The sequence below is a fragment of the Haliotis rubra genome, unplaced genomic scaffold (assembly GCF_003918875.1).
Source record: "Haliotis rubra isolate DU_JTF1 unplaced genomic scaffold, ASM391887v1 Scf3, whole genome shotgun sequence".
Classification (NCBI taxonomy): Eukaryota; Metazoa; Mollusca; class Gastropoda; order Lepetellida; family Haliotidae; genus Haliotis; species Haliotis rubra.
Window position 1 is genome coordinate 839,698 of NW_025766968.1, and position 24,338 is coordinate 864,035.

General features: G+C 40.7%; 1 protein-coding gene across 1 annotated transcript; it reads left to right on the top strand.

Moving 5' to 3' along the window:
* The first annotated feature begins 449 nt into the window (after positions 1-449).
* On the top strand, positions 450-22,098 carry LOC124282534 (retinal homeobox protein Rx1-like). The gene is made up of 3 exons (XM_046718546.1): positions 450-1,246; positions 16,477-16,715; positions 20,724-22,098. The coding sequence occupies exons 1-3, from the start codon at positions 1,087-1,089 to the stop codon at positions 21,177-21,179; spliced, it is 855 nt and encodes a 284-aa protein (XP_046574502.1). The 5' UTR covers positions 450-1,086; the 3' UTR covers positions 21,180-22,098.
* Positions 22,099-24,338: the final 2,240 nt, after the last annotated feature.

Sequence of the window (24,338 nt, forward strand, 5' to 3'; positions counted from 1 at the left end):
ATAATGTGAATTATCACAGACAGAAGCAGGGCAATAACAGAGCATTGCACCTGGCAGGTTCCGGATAGTCAGACGTTTGGCAATCATTTCAAGTATCGTCGGGATGGAGGCTGACGTCAAAGAACGTGCTACAATTATCTGACGCCATTTTGCTGGCGTTTGAAAGAGTACTGTTTCGCCCGTCCAATTTATTCACATTTTTGTGTCCTCAACTTTAAAAAGTCCACGCGTGTTCGTGCAATAATAAGCAGGGTGATCTTAATCTAATTTTAGCCGCGACAAGTTGGTTTCCGGGTGACGTTAGTTGTCACGTTAACGCCGTCCTCCACGTCACAGCTCGCGCGCCGCACGCAGACTGCAGCGCCCTCTAGTATCCTGCTATTGTACCTCTGTCACGGTCGTAGTGATGATGTTGTCGGCTATGTAGCTGCAGGCTGACGTGTTTGTGGTAGATTACTCATTCGTGTTTGCATGTTGAGAGGCAAGACACTCAAGCTGAACCGTGATTGGTTCCTTCACCGCTTATTTATCCGCAATTAATTTCCTGGACCCCGCCCATCTTGTTACCAACGACGCGTATTGTCAGCGAGTGTTCATGCTTCTCTGCGGGGTAGAGAAGCCCCCGGGTAAAACCACTGTCATCGCTGCTGACGAGCTCTAAGGATTAGCTTAAACTCATTTGAAATATTAACAATGAAGGGTAAGGTTACTTTATGAAGCCAAGTGAGGAGCTGTATCAGTCTCGGACAGTACATTAGGCCCTGACAGTGCTGGAGATTGCGACTCACTGCCGTTCAGATCGCAGGTGGAGAGGTACAATCCCTACCTGTGCCGTGCTCGTGGAGGACTAATTTAGCTATCATATAGACGACCGACGTGGTTCACCGTGTGGAGATCACCTGGTAACTTCGATATGAAACAGTTCTTAACTTTCACAGTCATTTAATGAATTGTTCAAAGACGTACTGACTGTGTAACAACGTTTTCAGCTTCCTCGAGCAAGAAGACGTAGGATTAGATAACAGGCTTGTTAAGGATATTGATTTCAAGTCTTTGCTGGAAGTGAGATTCGAACCCGGACTATCAATGAGCGCCACAACGAGAAGCTTCCACAGCATCGATGCCTTGCTGGGGTTGCGGGGTAGCGAGGGTGGGCACCCCTTTCCAAGCCACACCCAAGACATGCTGAGGGGGCTCGCCGATGCGGGTTTGGTTACAGAGAGGATTTCCGAAGAGAAGAAATCAGGTATAGAATTTATAACAATAAGAATCACGCCAGTATCAAATGTACAATATGGTATTAAATTATCAAAATTAAACATAATTTTGTGTATATTACTACAAAATCGTCACCATTAAATTTGTCACTTTTAAAAACTGACAAAATAAGGGTATTGATAATTTGCCAAATGCTACGTCATGACACTTTATACGATCAATGGTAGTACATGAGATTTATTTATCCAATCAAGCAAAACATATGGTACTTTAATAAAAAAAATATTTCTCGTTTGTTTGCCAAGCATTAAATACACGAATGCGTGTTCATATGATAGTTGCGTCTGGATAAAAATTATCCTTAAGTACTTGGTAATTGTTCAACAATATGTTATTTTTTTCTTTTAAAATTACGCAGCCTAATTGTTATTTCATAAATGAATAGGCATTCGTTCATACGTATTACACAATGTTTTTCAAATGCAATCATATTTGCAAATATGAACTTAATCAGTGTCTGACGCATAATTTAATCTTAATTATCAAACACGTCAATGGTTATGAATCATATTTAGTTTATTTACGAAGACATATTCATAACGTTAATTGAATCAATTTGGAACGCGATACCTTCTTAAGTAAGCTGATCTCAGTATAGAACGTGACGAACGGGTATCTCTTGACAACCTCAAACTACATACAAACTCACAGAACATTCCTAACTCCCTGAGATAATAATCTAAATGATCAGTTTATCTATCGCTATACATGTATGTGTGTGTATTGTGCCGTTAATCCTCTCCAATCCCCTCTAATCCCAAATTGTCGGATGCTGAATTTTCTCGAAGATATTATCGTGTCAGCAAGGACAATTGTCGTCTCACCCTAATTTGTCCCACTATATACACGCTTAGGTGTCGTTATGACTGTGCATGATAAAACATATCATGCATTATTGTATAGCGTCCTTTTCATACGCTGTCCAATTATCAACAATTGTGGATTATACATCAATATGTAATTTAAAACTCCGCATAATTATTCAAATTTTATGTATGTTTGAATTTTTTAGCATAATTACATTGACATGTGCCCACTTGTCAAAACACAATACTAAAATTATTATCATCAACTTGAATACTATTTGAATATACACGTGAGAACTTATTAGATTTGATGCAATATCAGCAATAGGATTATATTCTAAGAAGCGGCATATCAGGAATAAACTGTCCGTTGAAGTATATGGTGGTAAATCCAAAGTCATACTCTGCCTAGTGTGAACGTGGTTTCAGTGTAGCAAAATATGTTATCAATTTTTAAACGATACATTTGTAGTAGGCGCTATTTACAAGTACACCCCTTCTCGCGCCATGTGTCACAGATTTATTGATTGGCGATCACGTGATCCCATCTCTGATCGGAAAGATATTGATTACTTTCTATTTGTGTAATTGATCCTGTCACTCAAGACATACTCTACGTTCGCACCCACAACATGGGCACTTATCACTTTACAGCGTCTCTCCCTCACGAGAGGACAGGAACAATACCTTGTAGTAATTAACGAAATGTTTTAAAGCCTGTTTATGAAGTCTGAAGTCAATTTCACGGTGATGAATCTCTAATTTACAAAATTACGTTTCCATCTGAGACAGCGGCCTTGAGGGAACTTACCAATTTTCTCCGCCAGTGTAGATAATATTGTCAATAGTTGTAACACAGTGAATAATCATTTCCGCTTGCAATATAAAATATCTGTCTGTCTGTCTGTCTGTCTATAACCAAGCGACGTGACAACCGGACTACAACAATACCCCTCGCTTGGATTATATTAGGGTATGTGACATCGTTTGCGATATTTTCTCGTTACAATTTCACTAACGCCTGAAAACATACCTAAAGATTTGTGTAGGTCTATGGCTGGCTATCGATTAAAATAGAATTCAGTAAGCAATGATATACCTTCATGAGGTTTGTAAACCGTTCATTATTTGATAGTTTATACAAGTAGTATTACACAAACCACATCTCCTTAATAAGGCCATACACCTTTAATTTATACACTATATATGTAACTAAAGTAGTTTTCGTACACTCAGGTTTACACAGATTAAAATTCATTTACATGTAATATCAGCATATGTGTGAACACAGAACACATCTACACAATAAAACCACACACCTTTACATTATAGTCCTATATATGTAACTAAAGTAGTTGTCGTGCACTTAGGATTAAACTGATAAAAAATTCTTCTTCGGGTCGCATTTTCTTTGAGAGGCATTAAAAGCTGATATGATGGACGAGAACGATGTTTTATAGATAAACAACTTCTTTATTGCAATGGATGCACATTTTTCGACATGATATATTAGTATATGTGTGTGAATACTATTGCCTTCGAAAATCAACTAAAATCGAATCGATAAAATCACATAACAGTTAATAATATATAGTCACAGATATGTATAAACTATATATTACATGAACACAACTTCATTACACAATCGCCTGATGATAATATTTGAGTTATGTATTTTGTTTCTTGTCCATTTACCGGCGTTCTTGATATGAAACTGTTCTCCCCCTCCCAGTTACATCAGGTGTTCTGGTTGTCTTGGTGATAGTCAAAGATCCGCATCACAGTTATCACTGCTGTGCATTGATCATTGATCATTGAAAACAAAATTATGTAATGTAATAAACTAGCATGTATCGCTTCAGGTTTAACTTTCAAGACGATATTTAGTTGTATTGTCTTCCTGTTCATATATTTTAGCATATTTTGATTATTACGGAACGCAGCAAACCAGAACACACCAACTAATTGTTTATAACTCTATGCATCAACGAAACATTAAATATAGTGTTTAGAATAAACACAGCATGACGCAAGCTGACTGAAGTCTTAAGTGATTAATGAAGTGAATGTTTCTGTCAGATACACATCTGTTTCAACCACATTTAACATAAATGACTATGACATTTTTCTTGCTTCTAAGTTTTCGAGAGTTTTGCTTTAAAGGAGTCTCAGAAGAAATGGTCTTTTTCGAAAATTCGTCGCGTAAATAATTTTTGAACGTTTTTAACCAGAACGGTTTAAGAATATACGCAGTCAACATGTTCGTCGAACCACTTTATAATTGATTGTATTTTGTTCGCATGTCATTGTATGAAACTGGCTGCATTTTACCATGCTCACACATGAAATTCAACAGTGATGTTCACATATCAACGTAAACTGATAAAATGATTAAAACTTTCTTCGTACGGATTATATGCATTCTTAGGGAAGTGTGTTAGTACTTGCATACTCTAATCTATTCTAAACAGACAAATTTCATTCAAAATTAGAACATACTTCATGTTATTTGATTTAAAGTCTATTCTATATAATAAATAATTATAATGGTTCCTGGAACAAGTCTATTCTTATGACGACTTGGTATTCTAGGTATTGCACAAGGCAAGGGAATGGGTTCAACAATCATCGTTTGTGTTTTCGATTTTTTATTTTCATCGAATAAGTACAGTGCGATAAAATGTTGTAAAACATAGTGCAACATTTAATGATGCTTAGGGCAACTTGAAAGTTTCAGTTGACATGTGAGGTGGGGTGAAATGGGGTTTAACGTCGCACTTAAGAATAGTTGACATGTAAAGTATTTAGACTAGAGATAAATCCATGACAGCTTCTATTGTTATACATGCAGTTGTAGGTTACATTAGAGCAAAAACTTTACTAACTATGTATGTATAAATACCACTATCTCCCACCCCTATTGCAGTTAGGGCCTGGGGTAGCTTTGTGGTTAAGCGTTTGCTCGTCACGTCGAAAATCCGTTTTCGTTTCCCAACATGGGCACAATGTCTGAAGAATATTTTGTGATGTCCAGCGCCGTGATGTTGCTGGAATATTGCTAAAAGCGGCGTATAACAATACATACTCACATCAATGAGTTGACACATTATCCCCACTTTGTGTTACTGCTATACTACCATCATATGTAACCACACACACTATTACAGCCAAATACAGCCTACTACCTGGCAGACAGTCACCTCTATCACCCCCCTCCCCCCACTATCACAACCACAACCCACAATCACACACTATCACCACCACTATTATCATCATCACTACCATCACTACCAAAAACATCACTATCTCAACTACTACCACAACCATCATCACCAACCATCACCAACACTACAACCAAACCAACACTACCACCACCGCCATCACCAACACCCACCACTACCACCACCACTTTCAACACCACTACCATCACCGCCATCAGAATCACTACCACCACAACCACCAACACTGCTACCACAACAATCACCAACACTACCGCCACCGTCATCACCAACACTACCACCACCGCCATCACCATCACTACCACAACAACCACCAACACTACTACCACAACCATCACCAACACTACTACCACAACCATAACCAACACTACCACCACAACCATCACCAACACTACCACCACAACCATCACCAACACTACCACCACAACCATCACCAACACTACACTACTATCAAAACCATCACCAACACTACCACCACCGCCATCACCAACACTACTACCACAACCATCACCAACACTACCGCCACCGCCATCACCAACACTACTACCGCAACCATCACCAACACTACCGCCACCGTCATCACCAACACTACTACCACAACCATCACCAACACTACCACCACAACCATCACCAACACTACCACCGCCGTCATCACCAAGACTACCACCACCGCCATCACGAACAATGCTACCACAACCATCACCAATACTACTACCACAACCATCACTAACACTACCACTACCATCACCAACACTACCACCACCAACCACCAACACTACTACCACAACCATCACCAACACTACCACCACCGTCATCACCAACACTACCACCACAACCATCACCAACACTACCACCACAACCACCAACACTACTACCACAACCATCACCAACACTACCACCACCGTCATCACCAACACTACTACCACAACCATCACCAACACTACCACCACAACCATCACCAACACTACCACCGCCGTCATCACCAAGACTACCACCACCGCCATCACGAACAATGCTACCACAACCATCACCAATACTACTACCACAACCATCACCAACACTACCACCGCCGTCATCACTACCACTACCACCATCGCCACCACCATCACTACCACCACAACCACCACCAACACTACCACCACCGCCACCACCAACACCAACACTACTACAACAACCATCACCAACACTACCATCACTGTCATCACCAACACTACTGCCACCACCATCACCATCACTACCACCACAACCACCAACACTACTACCACAACCATCACCAACACTACCGCTACTGTCATCACCAATACTACCACCACAACCACCAACACTACAACCACCGCCACCACCATCACAATCACCACCACCATCACCATCACTACCACCACCGCCATCACCATCACCACCACCATCACCAACACTACCACCACCGCCATCACCAACACTACCACCACAACCACCAACACTAACACTACCACCACAACCGTCACCAACACTACCACCGCCATCATCACCAACACTACTACCACCACTACCATCACCACCATCACCAACACTACCATCACATACCGTCATAAAGTGTGCGTTTTATCTTTTAAAGACATTCGGATCTCGCAAATAGGCCAGTGAAATTTCCGGGGGATGGATTTGAAGTCTGTTCGTCATCACTTCCGTGCAAACTTCTCGTAACACACCCCCCTTTAGGTGGTTTGACTAAAGACTGTGTACATATTTCTAGCGCTTTAAGCGAGCTTTGCATGGAACTGAGCGCGGTACAAGCGACCTAATTCAACTACTACTGCTACTACTACTACTACTACTACTACTACTACTACTACTACTACTACTACCCTGCCACCCTCCCTCCCTCCTCCTACACTGCCACTGCTATTGCTATTACTACTACCACTACTACTACTACTACTACTACTACTACTACTGCCTGCTGCTACTACTACTACTGCACTACTACCACTACTACCAGTCCACCTTCCTACTCCCACTCACTGCTACTGCTACTACTACTACTACTGCTACTGCCACTGCCATTCCTCCTCTCCCTACTACTACTACTCACTGCCACTGCCATTGCCACTACTACTACTACTACCACCACTGCTACATTGCTACTGCCATTACTACTACCACTACTACTACTGCCCACCTTACCACTACTACTGCCACTGCCATTACCATTACCACTACTACTACTACTACTACTGCCACTGCCATTGCTACTACTACTACTGCCATCACTACTGCCATTGCTACCACTCCTACTGCTACTACTACTACTACTACCTACTACTACTACTACTACTGCCACTGCTACTGCTACTGCTACTACTACTACTACTACTACTACTACTACTGCCACTGCTATTGCTATTACTACTACTACTACTACTACTACTGCCACCCCTCCTCCTCCTACTACTACTGCTACTCCTCCCACTACTACTACTACTACTACCACTGCTGCCACTACTACTACTACTACTACTACTACTACTACTGCCACTGCTACTACTACTACTACTACTCCTCCTACTACTACTGCTACTACTACTACTACTACTACTCTGCCACTCCTCCTCCTACTACTACTACTTCTACTGCCACTGCTACTACTACTACTTCTGCCAGTACTAATACTATTCCTACTATTGATTACACATTTTGAAAGCACGCTGCACCATTTTCGCAATAATCACCCCAAAACCGATTTCAACGCTCTAAGTCTTAAGGACACACAGTAGCTGTTCCATTGCCATAGAAACTAGGCCAACCGAACACACCTTATTCACAGAAAGTGGTAATTTTCACTGCCCTATATATTCTCAAACATGCAAAAAATGCCCAAAACGCCCGAAAACACGCTGAACATCTTTATCACCAGCCAACATCCATCAATTTCCATAGCTCACGGTAGACCAATCCCTGTGTCGGGGCCTAACACCGCCATTACAACGACGCCAGGCTTTGTACTCCCTACCAATTGTTATCACCTTTTGGTAAACGCAACGCGATCATAAAACACGCTTTATTTCATTCTATTCACCAATTCTTCCAATTCCTCCGATAACTCTCATTTTAGACCAGGGAGTATGTAATCTGTTGTTGCCTCGAGGTAGTGCCCGGTTCTACTGAAGCGCCCATTCTCGTATCACAGTTGATATAGCCTCGGGTTTCCTATAAGTGCCTAATCAGCTGGAAAATAGCATCGTATTTCTATGTCAGCTTTAGATACTAACACCGCTATCTGTTATTAACCTATCAATTTGATACGGTATAAATAGATAAACAGTAATGCAGGTCGATCGGGCATTAGACAATATTACAATTATTGTAATGAATAAATAAATGAATTCATCGCTGTCAGGGTAGGCTGTATGGTAATTTCTTTAGGTAATATTGTGAAGCCGTATCAAGATCTTAAAAAGTCTAGGATAGACTTGTGCCTTTGTTGTTTTATTGTTGTTTTTTCCACATTGATGCTAGTATCTGTTTCGAACTTCGCATTAAAAGAATCAAGACGAAATAATATAATTTTAAGAGAATCATGCCAAATCTCTTCATTTAATAAAGTTTAAGGACTTTAAGAAAATCATAAAAAATTTTTTGGGGTCTAAATTCATAACAATACCTTTACGTACACGAATGTATTTCACATCATAATGACACTAAAAGTAAACCCTCAGATTAAATTTGGCTCAATAATCAATTCAACCACGCAGGATTCACGCTTAATTCTACATATGAACGTCGAACAGTTCAGGTGTATTACTTCTGAAACAGGAAATGACCTTTGCCCTTGGGTTTGTAGCAGATGTTGAATTTTCAGAATGACAGTTTGGTTAAAAGTGAAGGTTGAAAGGCTAGGACCATTAGCTCACGGCTCCTTAAGATGAGGCGAGGCTCGACGGTCAGTTTCTCTGTCAGCTGGACATGGGGTTGAAGTGCTACTTGGCCATTAGATCGCGAGTCCGTGAGAATGAAACAAGTGGTGGCTCTCGTTGTTATTTTAGATCAATACCATTTTCACGAACAGATTGCAATTGCACTTTGAATTCACCATATGCTGTAACTATTGTTTGTGATTTCAAAATGAACAGTCATATTCATCGTATTTGCAGGAGGTCATTTGATGGAAGGTATTACTTTCAAATGGTTGGGGAATATGGAATTAACGGTATTTAATTTTTTATTTTATTTTATTTTATTTTTTGGGGTGTGGGTAGGGGGGTGTGGTGGTTGTGGAATAAATTTTGTATAGTTATCCAGTCGTAAATGATTATGGCTAAGCTAAAGTTACTATATTATTATAGAAAACGTGGTGGGAATGACGAATGATTGTAATTGAGGAACGTCCGAAGCTGTGTAATATACCAAATTTATAGGGGTGGGTATTACAGAGAATTTTCATATTGCGATATATTGCGATGCGAAAGCATGTATTGCGATATGTATTGCAATATATTGCATGAAGTATTTTTAAACAAAAAACTACTTATAATCGAGTTAATGCTTGATTTATAGAGCAAATACACAGCAAAATCACTATGTTTGTTTAAGCTTTAATAACAACTTTTATTCATGATTAAAAATAAAAATATGAATAATATCTGGCACAAATGAAAAAAAGGAAATATCCGAAGATTTCCGAGTGTTACGAAGTTTTCCGAATGCAAGTCAAAAATACCGGTTTTCCATCAGCGTATTGCAATACGTATCGTTTTCATGTCTGAACCGGTAAATACCGGTAAACCGGTTATATTGCGCAGCCCTACAAATTTACAGTTTGAATTGAAACACTATCACACGCGCGCGCGCACGCACGCACGCACACACACACATCCCCACCCTACACCTCCCCCTTTGAAAAATTAGACAGTACTTGACTCAATGAGTAAAAGCAGCGTAACATACCAGATTTACAGGTTGAATTGAAACAATATCACACACACCTGTCGCCACCCTAAACTCCATCCTTTGAAAATCATGATTCCAATGTTCTAAGAAATTATATGATTTGTACATGGTGGAGCAGTAGTTGGTACATTTATTGTACAACCTGTAGGAACATGTTCGATTTTTTATATATTTCTTTTCTAGCAATATGCCTGATAGATAGAACAAGTGACGTAATAGGATATTGACTACCATGGCAACCCACCTAAAGTAAACTAAACTCTGATGACGTCACTGTTTGGCATGATAATATTACATATGTAGTTTCTTTCTTAAAGGTCTCAGTAATGATAACACATTACAAGATACAGAAACACGTGCATCACATTATTGTTTTTAAAAAGTACTCTCTAAAGCTGGATTAAAATAGTATGATAAACTGACGCCAGTCGGGAATGTATTTTGAAATCATACAGCACAGAATAGAAATTCATAGCAATATCTTATTAATACTTTCTTTTTGTATAGACCCATTTATCGGGTACAATGCACAAATATCTAAATTTTAAAAACGTATAATGATAACTGGACTAACAGTTTGGTTATCATTGCGTATACAAAACATCAAAAGCCGATTCAGGCATCATAATTATATGAATTAGTTATATCGTCAATAACGCTACAGAGAATCCAAAATTACTTTTTCATTATGTAAACATAAAAAACCCAAACAATTCATCAATCTCATTTATTTAACAGATGTTACAGTTTATCCAAGGGCCTCTTCAGTACTGTGTTTCCTTAATACGTGGCGGGCGAGCAATTCAGCGGTGCGAGAGAAATACCTTCTCACTAATTATAAGGGTACCTGGTCTATTTAATTCAAATGATTTGATTTTGTCATACGCTGTTGACTAGCAAGATGTTATGAATGGGTGAATCAGTTTTTAGATTTTCAATTTGATTTTCTATACATTTGCACCAAGTTCCTAATTGTCAAGAGGGACAAAACACAGGAACTGGGGACCGTGTGGGGTCGTGCACAGATGCAGAAAACCGCGTCTTTGTTACCCCGGCCCAGTTAAAACACCCATCGGCCGGGACAGCACAAATAAACCCCGCGTATTTATGTAATTTGTGGAAACAGATTATCATGAACATGTTGTCCGCGTGATAAATTTTAAATGTTAATGTTAAATGACCTTTTTCAAATTGATTTTATGTCTTTCTAATGTGATGAGATTTTCACTTGACTGTTTACATGTATCGCGTTATGATAGATTGAAGGAATGAATAGCAACTTGAAGAAACAATTTCATAATTACAAGAAGTCTCCGCTAAAAGCAGAGTTCATTGTACGATGCCAAAAATATAAACAAAACGCTTTTCATTGGAATTTTAAAATCTCTTCCCAAACCATGACTCGTTGTACCATTCGAACTGTATTGTAGCTTGTGTTCGTAATTCACTGTGAAAGGTTCATGACACCAGGTGTTCGCGAAAAGATGAGCGCATCCTGCCTCACCGGTGACACTGGTCACAGACACTTTCAACGGCAAGTCAACCGTTCACCTTTGAAACACGGGAACATAAAGCATGCATCGCAAAAAAATATTTCAAAAATTCTTTCTTGTACCGAGAATATGAAAGCCATCTATGACGTCATGATTGGTTTATACGAAGAGATTACATTAATATTACATTTACTTCCAAATGTTTGCTCAATGTCCAGGCTGGCTGGTTTATTCAATATCAGTCAACATAAGATGATATCACCATTCTTGGGGCTTTTCTTAATTAACCTTTGCAATACAATTACAAGAATTAAGAACCCAACGGTTTAATTAAATTATACATCCAATAACTCGGAAATATCGCTCAATGCCATGCGAAATTTGAAGTCTAAATTATGTCTTCAGACAAGAAAATATGTTACATGGTGAGTTGCGATTTCTTCTAACAAAATTACAGGTTATTGTCCGTGTCCTTTTATGCGAGATATCATATTATTGGCAGTGGGCCTCGCTTCTTACAATGAGATAATAACGCTCATTAAACCAAGGCAGAGGGCCAGGGTTTCTATGGCCGCTTACACCGGACAATGGCGTTATTTGCTCGCTTGCTCACTCTGCTACTGCTTCAGCCAGATAAAGACGTAACATATGACCCTCTCCCCCCACCAGGCCCTTTGTCCTAATCGGGGCTATAGCATTAGAACAATGGATCAGCCGTATTGCCCGGGGCTGGTCGTTGTGCTGATTCGGATCAGTCGGCGAGACGTCATAGTCAAACTATAGGATGACAAGTCTTGTTTGTCCATCGGCACTGTGTCCTCCACCGATAGCATTGTTTGGGTCTTGGTAAAAGTGTTCTAAAAAGACACACAAGAGTTTTGTCGGTAAATTGTATGGTTAGTTAACGCGATGGCACATGCAGAGGCGAGATATCATTAAAATGTTTTCATTTCTTAATGTCCTCTGTTAAGATTTATCGATTTTTGTGTGCTATCCAATATTTCATAACAATGTTCCATTAATGCTGCAAAAACCTGGACACCCATTCTACCTTCTTCAGTCGGGAACCGGTTCTTACATTGTAACGGTAGGACTTGAAAGGCGCTAAAATTAGGCGGTACTGATACAGATCACTCCAAAGAATATTAGCAATGAAGTTAGTTTGTTGATAAGGAAATGTTTATTTCCTACTACACCCACTCACCGAATTACAATAAACATTGGGCTTTGTCGCCTCTACACAAAACCTGGCCTAGTATTTTGGTGGAGAATATTCTAAAGGGCACTAAAGGGCAGAGGTGATCTAGTTATCTGAAATATGAGTGAGTGAGTGGGTGTGTGTGTGAGTGAGTGAGTGAGGGGGTTTTGAGTGAGTGGGTGGGTTTTGAGTGAGTGAGTGAGGTGTTATCTGGAAGTGAGTGAGTGTGTGGGTTGGTTGATCGGTGAGTGAGTGACTGAGTGAGTGGTTTGGTGGGTGTGTTTGTGAGTGAGGTTAGTCGGGTTTCACCCCCAATTTTATATTGAATTCCTATTATTCAAGAAGACCAAAGACGATAATGCGAAAGGAATATATAACTATATAGGATATTTTTGTCTCAATTGGGGATAATTTGTATAGGCCTACACTAACATAATGAATGATGAATTATTCATATTTCTTGAACAAACTTGCATGCGCATGTAAAAGCGCATCCTGTTCCTAGCTGAACGCAAGTCTTCTACTGAACACGTGACCGCACTAGCCAATGAGCTACACATACAGAGTGAGCAGTTATATATTTTGAGATGTCACGTCCCAGATGTTGACCACGCGATTCATATTCAAGTCAGGTCATGATATTATGATATTACATAAATACATGATTATATTGAGTATTTGAGCAATTGTATGTATAGCCCTCAAAGCCCTACAAGTCTACCAGACATTTCTTTTTTCAAAATCACCAATATTGTCAGTATGGATTTCATAAAAAGAACTATACCTGAGGACTGGAACATAATTCCAACATGCGGAATTGAATTTAGCATGTAAGAGAAAAACGCTAAAATTGGGTAAGAAATGCTTGCATTTGAATTCGCATGCGAGAGTGGCGAATTGGGAGTAGGTCTTGATCATTCGGGTCCCGATCGGAGAAGAAAAACGGGGTGATATAGTTTGAAAAGTATTTTATTTTAAAATATGGATGTGTTTTAATGTTACCAGAGGATGTATTGTATAAAGGCATTGCAATAAATGGTTTAATGTTTGTTAACGGTGTTTGAATGTTTAAATCTGTGAAGACCGGGAAACAGATTCAGGGTGGGTGGTGACATGGGGATAGACAGGAATGTGTGGAGGAGAGGGACAAAAAGTGTGTACCAGGGGTAGAGGTAAGTGAACTGAACACACAAGGCGTGGCTCGCCCCACACCAATCAATGACGTGTAATGCTATAATCACAGGGGTTGTATATTCACAATAACAATAACCCGTCTGACGTAGAGGGGTCGGATTTCCCTGTGTCGAGATAAAGACTTCCCCCAGCATGGACTCTTACCGACCACGGGAGCTCGCCCATAGCAGATGGTCCCGCGATCAAACTGACGACACCGCCAATATTAAAAAATGAAAATTGTTCCGAGGGTCTTGTCAGTTGGACAAACCCCCTTAATTACCCCAATTTCAACTAGACTGTCACCTCTGTATTTCGCATTTGAGCAAATAATATGTTTTCTGGTTGTGACGGGAGAGAGCCGGAGGCGAAGGGGACCGCGACGCTCTGACGGTATCTTGACAGACCGTATTATGCTTCGCTTAGATACTCCATCGACTAATTTGTAAACCCTTCGACTCGTTACAACAATTAGAGAGACCTCCGCTCCGATGTCCATGGTGTTAAAACCTATGCAATTTATAATAATTTTGATATGTAGAAATATTGAAGCGAGGCATTTGGGCTTGAAAAGATGGGTGGAAACCTCGACAGATTCAAAACGTAGTCGTCAGTTCGCTTTTGTCAGCATCTTAATTAAATTAGATGAAAATAAATAATAGAGCAAACGCGAATTTCATGCATAGGTAACTCTGAAAAGCTGTTATCATGTTGGGGGAGCTAAAAAATACAATGGCTGATTCAACGCCTGGGGGATCACAGCGGGACGCGAGCTTGTAGAGCGGGAGGCGGGGCGAGCATTGGTAGGGGCTCATGTTACGGTGAACAGGTACCGCCACATTAGGACCTGTCTATAATCAAATAGATGCTACTCACTCATCCTCCACACATACCTTCCATCTTGTACTGACGATAGCTGAAGACAGTCTCATAAGAAGTCAGTTCTTGTTCATGTACATTGAGGCACTAACATGGGCGGTGGGGTAGCCTTGTGGTTAAGGCGTTCGCTCGTCATGCCGAAGACCCGGGTTCGATTCCCCACATGGGTACAATGTGTGAAGCCCCGCCGTGATATTGCTGGAATATTGCAAAAAAGCGGCGTAAAACTAAACCCACTCACTTACTCACTCCAATTTGTTTTTAGCGGTATCCAACCTTCAGATATGTAATTTAGGGTAACAGCCCTTCAGGGATATTATTGTCGGTAACCATATACGAGGGTTACCATTCCCCAACATATGTTACCATCTCCTGGAGGTGTTTTGTTGTTGGTGTTAACATCTCTGATTGCAATTTCTAGATGAAACAATCGATGCTCATGATGTCAGTCACTGGATTGTCTGATCCAGACTCGATTATTTACAGACCGCCGCCACATAGCTGGAATATTGCTGAGTGCGGCGTAAAACTAAACTCACTCACTATTGTACTCTTTGTAACAGTATTGTAACCGTGGTTCCACCCCATTCTGGCATTGTATTCACCATATGGCACTTGTTTTCATTGTATGCACAAATTGCTGAGTGCGGCGTTAAACATACCAACCATCCAAATTAAACAGGATCCAACTGTACATTCACGAAGCAGCGATGGCTTCAGTATTACTCACATGTAGTCAATTGAGCTTGACACACAAAATTAGACTAACAACTAGTCTCTGAAATGAACATATTTTACTGAAAAAATATTCATAGTAAAAAAAATATATATATATTGAAAAGGAGCCCTGAGACTTTCTTCATTTTCAGAAGCTGAGGAAATCTAGACTTGCTACATTTTCTAGACTTGCGTGGGCTTTCTTGGATATATTTACTTCAGTATGACAGACTAACACAAAATATAAAAGCCTATTAAACAGAGAATCTAACATGTTTGGATTTGAGCGGCGTTAAACAATCAACAAAATAAAACAAACACTCAGACACATTTACGGATTTTAAGGACAAGTCCTTGTTTCATTGCCAGCGTCAGGGAGTCTTACTACAAGTACCATCTTCCAAGTTATATTTTTAGGTATGACGCGACCAGGGAATAAACCAACGACATCAGCGTCTCAGGACTCTCTATCTCTTTGTACTGAGCCACAATATACTAGTTTTGAGTTTTATATTGACCTTATATCCCAAGGATAGCCTAATGGTTAAAGCGTCCGCTCGCCACGCTGAAGACCCGGGTTCGATTCCCCACATGAGTACGATGTGTGAAGCCCATTTCTGGTGTCCACCGCAGTGATATTGCTGGAATATTGCTAAAAGCGGCGTAAAACCTTACTCACTCACTCTTCCATAAATCTTCGACGCTTGTACACATTAGCTATTCTGAAAGTTTTCATTTCATGTTAACTATCTATATTGTTTTCACAGTTGGAGAGGACATGTCGAGGTCCCGTCACAGTCATAGTCACAGCGAAGGGGAGTCAGATGGCCAGTGCGGGGATGATGATGACGATTCTCCAAAAAAGAAACATCGTCGAAACCGGACTACTTTCACAACATACCAGCTGCACGAACTTGAGCGCGCGTTCGAGAAGTCCCACTACCCGGATGTGTACAGCAGAGAAGAGTTAGCCATCAAAATAAATCTTCCGGAGGTCAGAGTTCAGGTGAGTTCCGCAACAAAACCTGCAAGATTAAAAAACAGTACCAACAACGAAACAAACATATATTTTATTCAGGTGTCACTTGTATTTTTTCCCGAGATGACCTGCCCATTGCATTTAAAAGGAACATATTTTGTATTAAGGTTCTTACATGTTTTAACCTTTCCAAATCACTCGTGTCACATACGGTGTAAGGTCAAAACCTTAAGCTTATCGACGGTACATCATTTATATAATAAAGTATTCACATACCATGCTGAGAGAAAACTCTGAAATTGGTTTTCGAGAGCACTATAGACACTTCTGTCCAAAACACTCCACACTTCGAGTATCCTCAGACATTTTAAACATTTGTTTCTTCAAATGTGTGTCTCTCTCTCTCTGAAAATTGATTTAATCTTTTTTGGACAAGAGGGTTCATATTCTGATCACAAAATAACAATCCAAGACAAAACCTCATAACCCACGTAGAAAATTCAATTTCGTAGTTGTGTTATGTATAGTGTTATTATTATGCTAGTTTCATTTACAACAAACACAACTAATCAGCGATAAAAATAAAAATGTACGAATGTGGAATATGCTTTAAAGGGATGTGTGTGGCCCTGTACCACCACTACCCGGGGGTGTATCATGTTTGAGAGCTCCCCTGGAAATATCATACTGGGTAACATATTACTGAATCTCACTCGCTTACCTCCCTTCTCTTATCGCAGTCTCCATTAAGCCGAAAACGCTCTTTAATCAAGCAGAAAGGAGGGCCGGACTACTCCGATACCTCTTGATTTAGTCAACTTTTGTAATAATCAAGTCATTATCAACTCATTACTCAATTTTCTCATCTGTCCAGAATTGTATTACTGTTATTCTTTGTCGGTGAAATGTGTAACGCCATTAGTTGTCGTAATTGTTGCTTTAAGTGTCGTCTCAAGCACGAGCTATACGAGTCAAATGGCTTAGAAATGAGCGTATCTGATTGGCTAATAAGCACATCTCACAATCAAATTAGCACCCTCTCGCGCTAAGAAGCCAACTGTCAACGACATCTTTAATGAGGAAGTGAAGCGAGCTAAAACCTCATCTCCATCACTTTTGTTGTGTGTCAGTGCCGAAAACAAAGTAATTGGGGAAACGCACCGAGTTTAATATCCCCCTAAAGCACTGACCCGACCCTCGTTTGGGCAACCCGTAGTCCGCACACAATTGAACCTTATCAAAGTGATCGTTGAGGAAAATGACCGGTCCCCGTAGGGAGTGTTCATTGTAGTCTGGCCATCGACGTGAAGACATTGTCCGAGTGGACAGACTGTCGTGGTCTGACCACTAAAACCGAGACAGGGAAGACATATCGTTCAAAGTTCACAACCTTATCTGTTACCAGACCATTGCTTGGTCGTGGTTTTACGAAATATAGTCCGAAAATAGATGAGCAATCCTAATGTTATCGTACTGGTCATCACTTAACCAAATTGTATCCTGATTATTTTTAACGGTCATTAACCGACAGTACATGTCCACCATCAGTCTCTACTCAGCCATTCATCGTAGAAATGCCTACAGTTTTTTTTTCTCAAGCGAGAACCAAGAAGCCCAAACATAGTGGGTTTGCTGAACATCACATATTCAGCTGGTAGCGGTCACCAATTTGCCAGTAAACTATTTGGCGACTCGTTTGTAATGTTGTATCAAAATAACTCATCGGCTTCATTTAATGTTAATTTTAATACTCTGAAATGTGTCGATTTTCTCGATTGTAATAACTGTTTAATGACATAGAAAATTAATTTGTTGCACCAGTATCTACAAAAATATGAAAAATGAAATTATACGTAACATAACAAAGAAAAAATATCACTTTCCCCAATACGTCATGTTTGATAAATGTTCTTCGGTAAACACAGACATAAGATGGTCGTGAAATACCCATATGATGAACGTACCCATATGATGAACATTGCTTTGATCATTTGTATACAAACTGAAATATTATTGTCCAGTGCAAATATGGCTCCTTTTTACAATATTAGTAACATATGTATTTGAATACTCTGCTGGTTGTATGAAAAGTGTGAAAACGGTAATTGTAAACATGTATTTATGTTGAATGGGCAACGATAACAAATCCCTAGTGTTTAGCAAACGTAATGGAGTTAAATGGGTTATGACAGATTTCTGTGCTGCCATTCTTTACGAAATCAAATTTCGTCTCCCTTTGGCACGCTAACGAGGAACTGATAGGCTACAAATTTCCCCCTATTTAATTTGCCCCCTCAGGATAACGCCAGTTGGGATTCTTTCTTCTTGCGCTTTCATGTCGTGCGACAACTCAACTGAGTAATGCGTCTTGAAGCAAATTAATACGCCAAATTGAATGGGCTGTTATTGAATTAATTAAAGCGCTCTTTAAGACTTTGTTATTAGCTGGGCATGGCGTCTCGGACCGAAAGTTAAATGTCACATTAAAGCCAATTTGAAAGCTAGGTTAATCTGGACACTGTTGAAGAGATTGGAGGACCATTTATAAAACGTCGTACATTGCTTCTTAACACGGGATTACACAGTTTACACATGTGTGTAATGGGCGAATTATCCAATGAAAATGCGAGCTAATCAGTTGTAGTTTGTAAGAAAGGTCAGCAGACACAAGGCACGCACAACTTGTCATGTCAACGCCTTACACTAAACGTTGAGGAGTGAATTTGATTTAACGCCGCCTTGAACAGTATTTCAGTAATTCACGGTATTCAAGTTTAATGTGTGAGGAAAGCAAGTGAGTGAGTTTAGTTTTACGCCGCTTTTAGCAATATTCCAGCAAAAACCCGTCGGGGGACATCAGAAATAGGCTTCACATATTGTACAAATGTGGGGAATCGAACTGGGTCTCAGGCGTGACGGGCGAACGCCTTAACCACTTCTAATCAGGACGAATCGTGAATTCGATCCTATGATAATAGGATCATGTCACGTCAAAGGTACACAACTCTGCATAGCGAATGTGGAAGATAAATACCATGCACTTCATCTCAGTATTAGCGTTTCAATACAGATGCTTTGGAAGCTATTAGTTCGCCATCCAAAGTCCTTTCCCGCTAGTGAACTAAAGCGACTCAAATGAATTAATGCATTGGGGTAGCTTAGTGGTTAGAACGTTCGCTTGTCTTGGCAAAAATCCGGGTTCGATTCCCCACGTGGATACAATGTGTGAAATCCATTTCTGGTGTCCTCTGTCGTGATATTGCTGGAATGTTGCTAAAACGGGTAAAACTACTCGAAGGAATTGGTGTAGTTTCACACCCGCTTTAAGCACTATTTACGTAATGTACCGGCTTTGTGCACAAAAAAGGGCTTCACAAATTGTGGCTTCATATAAACCTAACCAGGATATCTTAGTCCCCAAGGCAGCGCTTTAACTGACTGACTGACTGAGTATGGTTTTACGCCGTTTTTAGCAATATTCCAGCAACATCACGGCGGGGGACACCAGAAATGGGCTTCACAAATTGTACCCATGTGGGGAATCGAACCCGGGCCTTCGGCGTGACGAGCGAACGCTTTAACCACTAGACTACCCCACCGCCCCCGCTTTAACTAAGGCATCCTTACCTCACCACGGAATTCAGGAACATTTTATGTGCACGTATTTCTTACGTGGCTTTTCATTACCATTAGTGCTGTCGACCTATGAAGATCCGGGTTAGAATTGGTCTTCAGCAACCCATGCTTGTCGTAAAAGGCGACTAACGGGATTGTGTGGTCAGGCTCGCTGACTTGGTTGACACATGTCGTCGTATCCCAGTTGCGTAGATCGATGTTCATGCTGTTGATCACTGGATTGTCTGGTCTAGACTTGATTATTTACAGACCTCCGCCATATAGATATAATATTGCTGAATGCGGCGTTAAACAACAACCAACCAACCAACCAACCAACCAACCAACCACTAGCACTGTCATTATAGTTACAATGACCTTTTTAGTAATCGAACTAACGTTCTTTGGTCTTCTTTTCAGGTCTGGTTCCAAAACAGGAGAGCAAAATGGCGTCGACAGGAGAAACTGGAGGGTGGGAAGCTGACGGAAACATATTCCGGTCCGCCAGTTACCAAACGCACTACCAACGTGTTGACCTCCACCTTGCCACTTGACCCCTGGTTGACCCCACCGATTGCAAGCGCATGCGCTCTCGGCAATGGCGTCCCTCAGCCAATAACAACTTCTACGCAAGGCCTGACGTCATTAAGCCCAGTGTTTTCGCAGACGCCTACGTCATATCCCACGTTCTTCTCTCCAGCATTCCAGTCCAATGCCATCACATCCAAACTACATACATTTTCGGGGGTATTTAACCCCTTGACATCCAAGCTGGGTGACTCCGATCCACGGAACTCAAGCATCGTGGCACTAAGGATGAAGGCGAGGGAACATCTAGAGACAATTGAGAAGAAATATACTGGGGGAATGGTCTGAAGCGATCCGTGTTTTCCGGTTTTAGTGTTTTTCTTCTGGATCGTATATACACCTTAATCCCTGTTTATGGACATTATATACCCGTGTCCCTTTTGATGGACTTTGATATACACCTTGGGTACCACTGCTCACTGACATCACACATGGTCGTGTTCATGGACATTATAGACGTGGTGTCCCTGATCATGGACCGAATATACACATCATCATGATCACTGACATTGTCGTCTCGGACACACACCTCGTCCCTGTTATTCTCAACGTCCCTGTTCATGGACATTTTACACAGTGTTCGTGTTCAAGGACATTGTACACATCGTCAATTTAAGGACGTATACACACCGCTGGTAAATGATATGTAAGTCATATATGAAGACATTCCACACAATGTCTTTGTTTTCATTACATAAAGCATATTTATGGACAATATACGAAAAGCATCTCTGTTCACAGACGTATGATAGGATAAAGTTAGTTCATGGACATCAGATAAGGTGTCCATAAGATAACATGTCCACGTTAGATAACATGACTGTCCATGCTGACAGATGGTTGTCCATGGTTTTCCGTCTCTTTTAGCAATATTCCAGCAATATCATGGCGGGGGACACCAGAAATGGGCTTCACACATTGTACCCATGTGGGGAATCGAACCCGGGCCTTTGAGGTGACGAGCCAACGATTAGACCACAAGGCTTCCCCACCGCCCACTCTAGGCTTGTACGGTGGTGTCAAGTGACGCGCCTGTTGCATGATGTACATACATAATCTTAATGCCCTTGGCAGTGGCACATGTGGTTTGGACAAACAGTTATTATGTTTCTTTTCAAGTTCCCAAACTTTGCTTGAATGTTTCCTGGATTTATGCATTGTGGTGTAGTGCTGGATGATGTATGCAATAAATATAAAACTAAACCTGTATCTGAGTCGTATAGTCTGCCCATGGAGAAATTCACTTTGCCTTGTTTAGTGATTGAGTGGGTTGGGATCAACGCCGCTCTGGACAATGTGGGAGGAGAACTCGAAGTGATGCAGTTACTGGACGTTGGCCACTTTGGTGAAACCCACCAGGCGCTTGGTCTTAGGTAATATGGCCGACTTTAGTCACGTATGACGTCACGAGTGAACACGTCACGTGGTTGTCTGCGGAATATGCATAATGGCCTAAGCTGAGATAAAAGAAATTGTTTTCGCTATTAATATATAAATAAACAATACTTTAGCGTTAAAGGTTGGGTGCATGTTTCTGATTACTTTATCTTTCGTTACGATATGGCTGAAATATTGCCGATGTGACTTTAAATCTTAACTCACTCACTCACTTTATCTTTTAACCTGTCGTTTATTGCAGTTTTCTAGTATTTTCCTCAAAAAACAAAAACAAACAAACCAGCAACAAACAAACAAGCTGAGGGGACATAATTGTCAACAGAAACTTTCAAAACGTGAGTTTGCTATAATTCCACTTTAAGGAATATTCCATCGATATAACGACAGGGAGAACCAGAATTGACATTGTCTGGAATTGAACCTAAGTCTGAACCATACCCTGAACCTGAACTTCCAATTTTGGCCCGGATATTAGTTCAACGTGAGATAAAAGCTTAAAATATTCGCGTGAACAGCGCCACCTGGGTTGTTTTTAAGGAAAGGCTCCCTCGAATCCTTCCACCTACCTTTCACATCGGATTTATTTCTATAAATGTGTGGTTTTTTCACACTTTCTTCCACGTTCCATTGTTGTTGACGTCGTGGAGGATCAGGCGACGAAAATAGTCCGCGTCTGCTTCCTCAAACTAGTACTGTGAGGGGGCGATGGGGTAGCCTAGTTGGTAAAGCGTTGGCTCGTCACGCCGAAAACCCCGGTTCGATTCCCCACATGGGTACAATGTGTGAAGCCCATTTCTGGTGTCCCCCGCCGTGATGTTGCTGGAATATTGCTAAAAGCGGCGTAAAACTAAACTCACTCACTCACTCCTCAAACTGTGGAACACCTTCAAGGAAAGATGGGCAGATGGGAAAATATTGCGGTTCAGGGGCTGTTAGACCATATAAGGGGACAGTCTCGGCAATATCGATGACATGCTGGCCGAATTCGTTACATAAGCGTGTGTTTTTTTGTGACCGCTGGACACTAGATTTTACGTATACAGTTAAGCGCCAAACAGACACGTTTCTGTTGAAACATATATCCTTTTTCCGACAAAGTCGCACTTATATTCCCGACACGATGCATTCGTGATTTATACGAGTACAAGGAGATAGATATACTTGAAAAATTCTGTTTCTGTAACAGGAAGTACAAGTTCCGCTCCAGTGAATCTGTCTCACGGCAACAGACTTATTATGCCTCTTATTCTTGCACATGTTAAGTTGCTCAGAGTCGTAAAGAGTGCCACCCAGGGCACGTCATGTTGCACAGTAGGCCTATAGAAATTGCTTCGTGGTTCTGGGTCCCGTTCCACAAAACGATTTATTTTGCTAAGGTGATCGTAACCCCTGTACCCTTAACATTGTCGTACGATTGTCCTTGCGCTAAGATCGCTTTGTAGACCAGGGCCTAGATTTTCGAAGCTCTCGTAGCACTAAGATAGCCGTATGTGCCATACATTAACATTAACTTACGACTATCTTAGCGCTGAGAGAGCTTCGGAAATCTAGGCCCAGGGTCTGCGCCCACGTGCACTTACACAAAGCGAATTACGATTGTCTTATCGTTAAAGGAGAATACGAACAAAAACAAAACTTTTGATATATTGTAAAGGATATTCCAAAACTCACATTCTGTGATTAAAATTGAACAAAAAGTTTGTAAAATAGCAATAAAAACACAAAAACGTACTCGTATTTCTGCCTATTACGGAAACACCCGACAGTTAATGAGCAGAGGGGTATCACGTGACTTGACGTCATAAGTGCCTGTTGCTGATGGCTTTCTCTTTGATTTTACCTCACAACTTAACAGTGTCCGTGGATGCTGAAGCAGTAAAATACTGAGTCAAAAAAAGAAACTTCACATTCTTTCTTCAGGGCACTATAAAAGAACAAGAGATGGTAAGATGGTTAAATTGTTATTATTTCATTGCTGAGATCTGTGTGATGTACTCGATACACAAGAATAAAAATGCGAAATGTCTCAGTTCAGTATCGTGTATGGCC